The 10,000-nt window shown below is 40.4% G+C and overlaps 1 protein-coding gene across 1 annotated transcript in view; it reads right to left on the bottom strand.

Annotated features, from left to right (window-relative positions):
- LOC138948410 (prion-like-(Q/N-rich) domain-bearing protein 25) overlaps positions 1–4,110 on the bottom strand; it is a 47,259-nt gene extending 43,149 nt beyond the window's left edge. Inside the window, exon 1 of the mRNA XM_070319946.1 lies at positions 4,059–4,110. Within this exon, the coding sequence (XP_070176047.1) occupies positions 4,059–4,110 (52 nt within the window). The remainder of the gene's footprint in view (positions 1–4,058) is intronic.
- Between the last annotated feature and the right edge of the window lie 5,890 nt (positions 4,111–10,000).

Raw genomic sequence — 10,000 nt, 5'->3', positions numbered from 1 at the left:
GTCTGCTGTAAATGCAGCCTTTTATTCCCTATAAAAAATTTAAAAAAAAACGATTTCTGAAAAGGCTCTGTATCTGAAATCTCTTAAATAATTATAAGGAACAATATCACAAAGTATGATGTTTGTTGCAAGATGTGAATGATTGATTAGTGCGTCTGCAACATACGAGCCCCACCAATATATCTTAACTGTATCTCCAACTTCTTTTCGTCTTCTTCTTTTCATTTTGATGCCACTCCCTCATTTGTCGCTGAACCCCGCAGTTTACTCGACTCGGATTCACACAAGCCCGTCTAGCAGACGACAGTTCGAACAGTCTTGAACAGCACGGTTGCAAGCAGATTCAGCTATCAATCGAAGCAATACACTTAAAGCCAAAGCAAATAACCAAATGAGAAAACCTAACGTTTGATTTGACTTCATGGTGACTCTTCTGATAATTTTTGGGGCGTTGGAATGGATCTCAACGGGTTCCCAGCTACGACAACTTTTCGAGAGTTATGCACCGCAGGCATGCCTTCGACAATCGATGTCAGTTTCAGATTGAGTTTTCGAACTACCAGGTGACTGGGTTGTGTTTTGATTGCGCTCTCTCTCTCTCTCTCTCTCTCTCTCTCTCTCTCTCTCTCTCTCTCTCTCTCTCTCTCTCTCTCTCTCTCTCTCTCTCTCTCTCTCTCACGGTTCTGTGTAGATGGCTGTCTGTGTAAAAATTAGGGAGTATCGTCCCTTGATCCCACTCGCGATACTCGTTGAACATGCCTTTGACCATGCAGTCGCTTCAGCCAGCGAAATATCTCGACTCCGCTCTTTAAATCCATGCAGAATGTGCGTATCGTATGAAGTATTCTTTATTTTCTCAATATTGACACATGTAGGCCTGTACCTATACGTGATATTGACTTTGACACCATAAAATATTTCAGTCGTATGTGGAAAAAAAGTAGTCCATCTGTAAACTCTGAATATGCAGATGACCTCTATAAATTATTCAATTAAAGTACTCTGAAATCAAAGACAATGACCAAGGACAGTTGAGATCGAGACTCGGTTGTGATGGATAATCCATATGGTTGCAATGGATAAGTAGAGGTTACATGCCGAGTCTCAGTGATTATTAAAAATAATGGTCGAAGTTAGCGGATCATGAAAAATGCGAGCTTTAGCGAGCTTTTTCATGACCGCGAACTGAGACCATTATTTTTTATAATCACTGAGACGAGGTGTGTAACCTCTTTATTCCTCCTTTCTTCAGTTATTCAAAGAAAAGAGGAGTTTTTTTGCGAAAGTTTGATCGAATCCTATTCACTCAACCAGTCAACCTGCGCAGGCGATCGATTAATGCGCGGTTGTATAGTTCCGTGCAAATCATTCCATTCTGTTAACACTTCTTGTCAGTTTTCCTATTTTGGGCTAAAATCAAGTACACAGATATGCTGTTATTCTGCTGTGGCGGCAAAGGCAGATATTGTGTGTTCTGTATATGTTTTGGTATCGCTTAGGATAATGTTTTTTCGTCAAATGGGACTAGCAGACGAACTTTTGCACCCGTGTTCCAACGTTAAAAACTGTATGAAGTTCAGTTTTCTGGGGAAAATAGTGTATGAAACCCCTTTATGTTGTTTAAATTGATGAGATGTGTGCATTTGGTTGCGTGTGATCTGTTTATTAAATGAAATATTGTTGAAAACTGACCGTCGGATTGCAGTAAGTTGTCGAAGGAACTGAGTGAAAAGAAGGGGAACTACTCTTGTCGCTAGACAAAGTATGAGTTACTTGCCTTGGGAAATTGCTTGTGATGAACGGTTTGAGCACGGCAGATCTAGATTCAGAAAACAACCGAACTCATGGATTTTATATGGAGATTCATGTGTTCAGGCCTGTAGTTGTTAATTTAAATGCGGTATGTTTGTATTGTTTGCTCCAGAGATGTATACTTCGTACATTAGAGCGTTCGGAACTTTTCAGTCGCAAAAAGTAGGGGAAAGGCCCCAATTAACGGACACTTAAGGTTAAACCCATTTTTCTCACAAAGTATATAACATAGCGCAATTTTGAAAACGGATTATTGTAGATCTAACCTACCTTTATCTTCATGTTGAAAAAAATTGAAAAAATCTGTTATACTTTAAAAGTTATTAAGGTTTGAATTTTTCGGCAAATTGTCCGGTTTTGGGGAACCTACTGCCTAAATCCGGACAGGGGGTCACCAAAGTCCGGACACAAAATTCGCTGCTTAATAGAGTAACAAAAGTTGCTGAAACCATGTTTTAATTAACAATTGCAACCGTTTTCTTTTTTGTGAACATTCATGTATTTTTACATTTAATTATTATGTTGGTTTTTGCAACTTTTGTCAGTCAAAAAGCAAGTTTTTATGAAGATATGTATCTTTTTCTCGAGAGAGGGTTATGCGTTATTTTTAGTCAAGCGAATTAACCGCACGTTCAACTACACACACACACACACACACACACACACACACACACACACACACACACACACACACACACACACACACACACACACAAACACACACACACACACACACACACATACACACACACACACACACATATTTATTACATATTGCCAGGGACCTATATTTTTTACACATATTACATAGTCCGTTATTTGGGCGCACGTGGTGGACGGTATTTGGCAAACCCCACTAGTTGGAGTTACAATGCAGCTGTTGAAAAATGCGTTCATTTAATACGTCGTATTGCATGGTATTTACTAATAGAGTGTATGTACTATCTACTTCAACCAATCAATTCATCTTAGAAAGTCGTAACTTCTTGCTGCACTTAGTTTACAAATGTCTAAAATTACAGTGAGAGTGCGAAAAACAGAAAACCACTTCCCGTGCAGAATGCGTGCGTTCAGTCGCCATGTTATTTTGGTGCGAAGTGTAAGGGGATATCACTGAATCGTTTCGCGCAAAAAAAAATTTTTTGTGACCTACCATTTCTGAGATATCGCGTGTCCGTTATTAGGCGCCCGTCCGGTAATTAGGGCCTTTCCCCTAGTACCGAAACAGAACAACTTCTCAACCCATTGCACTATCGAGGATTCAGGCTGTTGCTGGGTCGTTATTTGTTTGGTTGCTGGGTCATTATCGAAAAATAACTACCCCTACAAGTTTACAGAGGTAAAGAAGCAGAGGGGGGAATAATTCAGAATAATCACCTCCTCAGCTAACAGAGACAAACAGGCAGGTCATGGGATAATTAGATGTTGTCGTCTGCTAGTCTGCAAGTAGTCTTCGGTCGTGTGAAAGTCACATCTATTTCGACTGTGTGCATCGATCCGTGTAGTGAAATGTTGATCTTTGATGATTTGGCAACATAACTTCGCCACAAGTGCTTCGAGTGTATCTTTTGAAAACGTCTTTTAACAAGACCATGTTTCGACAGCCCAGACGGGGAGGATCCTCGATAGCTCACAGGGTATATAATGTTTTCCGCCGTTTTTTAAAGAATCCTTTCAAATTTACTATTCCAAAAGTACCCTATGACACGACTCGAGTGGCAAAGAACATTCTCTGCAATTCCTGTCTCAGTCCGTGCAGCCGTTTCGGGTCCTATCGTCATCATACAAACATACACACAGACACACAAAAACCAGCTTTAAAAGTTAGATTATGTAAGAACCATGTGAACCAGTGATTTTTTCTTATGTACATCAGATACTACAGTATTTCTGCTTGATGAAAAGCTATATTTCAAAAACAAAACTGGAGATTTGAATTTTGACCACTTTTCCCCCTTTCTGTCACCAGTACTGAAGAACAACTCACGTACAAATCCACTCGTGCAAAAACACGAGTGTACGTGGGAGTTTCAGCCCACAAACGCAGAAGAAGAAGAATTTGGAGAAAAAAAAGGGGAATCAATGAAAGCGTTTTCTGGTGAAAGCGTTTTCTGGTGAAAGCGTTTCGCCCTTTGGCTGAAGGTCAGTACCTTTTGCATTTGAGCAAAAGTGATCAGAAACTTTTTTCCATTGGCGAAAATAATATACACCTTTTTTCATCAGACAGTTCACAGAAAACGACTTACCTTTGACCAGAAGAAAAATGCAGAGAACAGAAGCCAGGATGAGCTTGGCCATTATGTTGGTTGATAGTTTTCTGTTGTCGAGAAGACTGCTCTGCTCCTTGTCCTGAAGAATCACAGCTAACGGTGACTCGTCGTTATCTGGGGGCTTCTATATATGTTTGAACACCTAGCAACCAGGTGTGTTTGTTCATACACAAGTCCTGGGTGGTAAAAGTCCTTGCGGAACAGATGCACACTAGAGAAAAAAGTAAAAAGTGGAGAGTCAATGACGTCAACAATTAAATTTCTGATTGGTGGATTACGATCAAGTGTTGAAAGATTCTAGTGGCAGGTATCTATCATTTGGGGTACCTTAGTACTTCGTGTTTCAATCGGTGTAATATTTGTTCCCTGTACAATGGTGTCCCGCACCGGGACCAATCGGTGTAATATTTGCTCCCTGTACAATGGTGTCCCGCACCGGGACCATCACGGGTTTTGTTTTTACCAGAGTAGGTTTTTTTTAAAGGCAAATTAATTAGGTGTTGATTGAAACGACTTAATCACAGTGTAAACGTGCCTTGTAGCTATTGTTGCAAGGCCACTTGAGTTACTTGGTCACCAGGTATTAGCACGTGTAAACCATGTGTGGCCACACCGGTGGCTGAAGGCGGACTTCTATTATTGTGTTCGTGCAGAACGTGGCTCCTCGGTTTCTACATTCTCCAACCATATCACTTTGTCGGATATGTTTTCACTCTTGCTATGCGAATCGTAGTTATATTATCGATCTTCATGGAGTCAATAAATCACAACAGCTCACCTGTCTTGCTTCTGATGTGTGTCAACATGTGTTGTGCAATATGGCATGAATTTTTTTTTAGATTTGTTGTTAAAAATTACAGCTTTGTATACCATGTTTATTATCTTTTACGAAGTAATTATAGTTAAATAGTCTTTTATGTTTTTTATTTGTTCGACCTTCTAAGGATTATGGAGTTTTATGCACTGCCTTTTATAGTTAACTAAATTTTTGTATTTGAAATAGTCCATTGTAGTCGGTGTAGGCCTTAAGCTTATTTTAATCGTTTGTCCAGTATTTAATTTAATTCTCTATTTTTGTATGAACTCAAATGTTTAGTGTTCTTAGTATGTCTTGTTAGGCTAAGTTCTATTTAATCAGAGTATGTCTGCGTGTGCTTATACCTAGTGATATTGTAAAGCGCATAATGCTTTTAGTTATGCGCTGTAGAAATCTCCTTAATAAATCAATAAATAAATAAATAACAGTCATCAGATGAGACGTGGGTTTCAAAAAGTGCTGTCGTCACTGTCTCTTACGTCGGATATGCTAATGATAACGAGAGCAATGGTACTAATCTGGATGTCATCCTGAGAACAATAGACATCTTCCAGGGTACGAACACACATGTAATCTACCAATATCTCGTCCAAATAGAACACAATTCTGCCTTCTTCGCGGTGTTCCTTCAAGTTTCTGAGAAAGTAAATGTGCCTTTCTACAATGTCTGTTACTTTTAAGCAAACCAAAGTCTTTCCCGTCAATCCATATCATTACGAAATCTCAATTTGTGCAAGGATTTCCACAAAGGGTATTTTAATAGGATAAGATTGTGTTTTTCTCTCCCATCTCCCCCCTTTCCCCGTCGCGATATAACCTTGAATGGTTGAAAACGACGTTAAACACCAAATAAAGAAAGAAAGAAAGATCGTGTTTTTCTCACAGTCGTTCCCATTGACCCGACAGCAGTAAACATTCATTGTGTTGCATTGATTCTACTGCGGTGCATTTAATTAAACACAAGTCACATGAATCTACATAAAAAGGCGACGTCGGCGCCGCTACCGGCGATGTCACTTTTGTCCGTAGACTCGATGAATGCGCAAAACAATTGATCACCTGGATATAATACCCATTGTCTTACATGCCCGTTTGCTGACGTGTCCCCGCGCAACACGAAGCCTCCTTTGTTTAGATTTCTTCATCAACACTTTGTATACATTTTTTAGTCACACTCTTTAACACCCCAATCACACACAGACGCCCCTTCTACTACGTTGTAAAATTGTCCGAGAGCGTGGCCAATCGTGGGCCAAAATTGGGAGGATCTCCATGAGCGTGGTTTGATCGGGGTGGGGTCGGGGTCGGGTCGGGGTGGGGTCGGGACACTGAACGCTCTCCCCACGCTTGCACAAAAGCCGGGTCGTGGCCTACAGAAAGCGTGGCAAAGTCTTAATAAGAACGTAGCGATAACGCCATTACCGCACAAGCAGCGTGGTAGCATCGTGGTGAGGTCTATGTGGTCGTGATAAAACCACCATCAGCCGGTCCGTTCATCTTCGAAGGTGGGGTATAATCGCCGTCAAAATCCAGCACATGTCAAATAACAAGTCGCGTAAGGCGAAAATACAATATTTAGTCAAGTAGCTGTCGAACTCACAGAATGAAACTGAACGCAATGCAACGCAGCAAGACCGTATACTCGTAGCATCGTCAGTCCACCGCGCACGGCAAAGGCAGTGAAATTGAGCGGGGTAGTACTTGCGCTGAGAAGGATAGCACGCTTTTCTGTACCTCTCTTCGGTTTAACTTTCTGAGCGTGTTTTTAATCCAAACATATCATATCTATATGTTTTTGGAATCAGGAAACGACAAGGAATAAGATGAAAGTGTCTTTAAATTGATTTTGACAATTTAATTTTGATAATAATGTTTTTTATATTTAATTTTCAGAGCTTGTTTTTAATCCAAATATAACATATTTATATGTTTTTGGAATCAGCAAATGATGGAGAATAAGATGAACGTAAATTTGAATCGTTTTATAATTTTCTCTTTTTTTTTTACAATTTTCAGATTTTTAATGACCAAAGTCATTAATTAATTTTTAAGCCACCAAGCTGAAATGCAATACCGAAGTCCGGGCTTTGTCGAAGATTACTTGACCAAAATTTCAACCAATTTGGTTGAAAAATGAGAGCGTGACAGTGCCGCCTCAACTTTCACGAAAAGCCGGATATGACGTCATCAAAGACATTTATCAAAAAAAAGAAAAAACTCGTTCGGGGATATCAATCCCAGGAACTCTCATGTCAAATTTCAGTAGTGAATCGCTCTACACACACACACACACACACATATATACACCACACCCTCATCTCGATTCCCAGTCAATACTAAAACATTTAGTCATAACTTGACTAAATGTAAAAACTACATCATGACTGTACTGCGCCACGACCCGGCTACGCTTGTTTTGTGCAGTTCAAAATAAGTATTTGGGGGAGCGTGCAGCTTCCCTATCTCGCAGATCCCACCCCGACCAAACCACGCTAATGGAGATCTTCCCACGTTTGGCCCACGTTTGGCCACGCTCTGGATTTTCACGGCGATATGCCCCGATTTGATAACTTTTTGAGATCGGCGTGATCGGCATGGTCGTGGTAAGGACGTAGCGCTGTGTGACGGGGCCCTTACCTACATACAAACATGCGGCAAACATTTTATTAAGGCCCCGTTCACACAGCCCTACGTCCTTACCACGACCACGCCGATCTGAAAAAGTTATAAAATCGAGGCTATCGCCGTCAAAATCCAGCATATTTGTTTCTGAACTCGTAATTCTTGTATTTTATTTATTTGCTTCATTCCCAACGTGTTGGATGGTGTAATGAATCCAAATAATAAAAACATTGCATAATTATTGAGTACTTCCAGCGGGACAATTTCCCCAGAATTTCCCATTATAATTTTCTTAGTAACCTCGGCTTTGGTGAAAATGTGATGCCCTATAGGTAACACCGCGACTACATGTAATGATGAGAACAAGAAAACGTACACATCACAAATACGAACGGGGCAACTAGCCAACAAATGCTCGTTCAATAATCCCGGCGGCCACGTTGCAGTACAAGGTTTTTTTTCTCCACACGTTTTGGTTGAGACCGTGGCGGGGTGGTAGTACGTTTGCATGCAGAGTCCGGCTGTCTCGAGTTCGAGTCCAATACGTGGCAAGTCTTTTGTAAAACATTTGTTCTCAATTTTTCTTTCTTTTCTTAACTCTATGTACTTTTATTTGTTTTCTTTTTTATTTATCCCAAAGGTTTTGAGTCGTGTATTGAAAATCGAATATAGTGCGTGCGTGCCATATTGAACAGCTTTCCCACAATCCCGTATTCTATTTTTAGTACGGGATATCCCCAAGGAAAGGTCAAAGGACATATGTATCATCGCGTGTCGACTGCTAGTAATAGTAGTAATGTGCTTCTATTATGATAGGCTTCTGGTAAGGCTTAATTCACGACGTACACACCACACTTGGTGTTGTCTTCGCTGGCAGTTAAACCAGTTTTACCGGTGCACCTGCCCTTGTTCCAACCATCACTCGGGCACTCAGCATCGAGAATGCAAAGTTTGGTTCCTGCATCGCACGATTGTCCAATCTTAAGCTCTGCAATGAAAGGGAAAGAAATGGCTTGAGACATAGTCTGTCGAGGATACAGTCGCTTGCGTTAAAAAATACTTGCCTGCTTTACTAAGTTCCCGTTCGGTCTTCTCCCAATATGTATATATATGCTTAAATTCCCAGAATGTCTTCGCTTAAATTCCGGTTTGGTCTGCGACATTTGCTTAAAATACTCAATACACTGACAATCGACTTAATTTCTTGGCTTTGTCAGGGCGCAACGCTACGTATACTATTGTCACCCTTTGTCATTTTTTGTCGAACATCTGGGTCACATCCCCCTTGTTTGTATCATTCGCGCGTGGTTTTACAAAATCGGCTCAAAACGTATGCTTTTCTGCGGAGAAGGATGTCATAGGCTGTAATTGCAACCTTTTATTTTAAAATTGCTCCATTTGAAAGTGTCAAAAAACACAAGTTTGTTTAAAGAAACACGTTTTTTTCCAAAAAAGGGCAATACCTGTTGTCTGGTGCAACCAAAGGGAGATAATTCCCAAATCTAACATGCTTTTCGGACAGAGCAATCAATAAGTTTTACATTGATACAGTGGTCGCCGCTTAATAAAGCCACTTCTGGACCGACGAAAAATGGCTTTAATAAGCGGCGGATTTATTAACCGGCGGTCCAGGAATACGTCATTTTCGAAAGAAAAAAAAATCTTCTCTTTTGTTTACGTCACTCAGTCACTTTCTTTCGTCATTTACACTTGTTTGAATCTAAACAAAACTTCACGAAGGATGTGGAACTTTTGTTTTAATTATGTACATGTACGTGTACTTTGATCACTTCGGTACATCAATAATTTCACTGTCACCGTCACGAATCATTACTCGGCAGAGAAGAACGATTTTATGAGTGTTTGTTTGTTGGTCGTCTTCCACATCAGAACAAAATAATGTGAGTTTTAGTCACAAACTACGTGATTTCTCTGAGAAAACTGGCTTTAATAAGCGGCGGGTTGGTTTTATTAACCGGCTTTTTCTAATACATAAGATATAGTGAAAAATCCGGACCGTCTGAAATCGGCTTTTATAAGCGGCTGGCTCTATTAACCGCGGTTTTATTAAGCGGCGTCCACTGTATATACCATTCCGTGACTTGTGTATGTTATGAACATATACCACTCGTTTGAAATCAAAGGCAAAATTCGCAATAATTATTAGACGATCTGTATGTCTGTATTTTTTTCTCTGCAAGGTGATTGTGATAATACTTGGTAGCCTACGCACTGTCTAGAACCGCGTTGTTCCGGGTTTAAACTCATTGGAATCCCACGGTACTTTACCAAATGGTTAGCACGACTTCTGGGTGTCATCGCTGCGATAGGTTCCTGTCAAGTCTGGCTAAAAAAATACAAAAACCTGCAGGTGTAATCATTGTGTGTGTGTGTGTGGAAGGGGGGGCTGTGAGTATATGTGTGTGCGCGCGTGTGTGTGTGTGTGTTTGAGTGTGTGTGCGTTCTTGCATGTCTGTTT

The sequence above is a fragment of the Littorina saxatilis genome, linkage group LG15 (assembly GCF_037325665.1).
Source record: "Littorina saxatilis isolate snail1 linkage group LG15, US_GU_Lsax_2.0, whole genome shotgun sequence".
Lineage (NCBI taxonomy): Eukaryota > Metazoa > Mollusca > Gastropoda > Littorinimorpha > Littorinidae > Littorina > Littorina saxatilis.
Note: the sequence above shows the minus strand (reverse complement) of the source record. Positions and strands in the feature narration are given on the sequence as shown.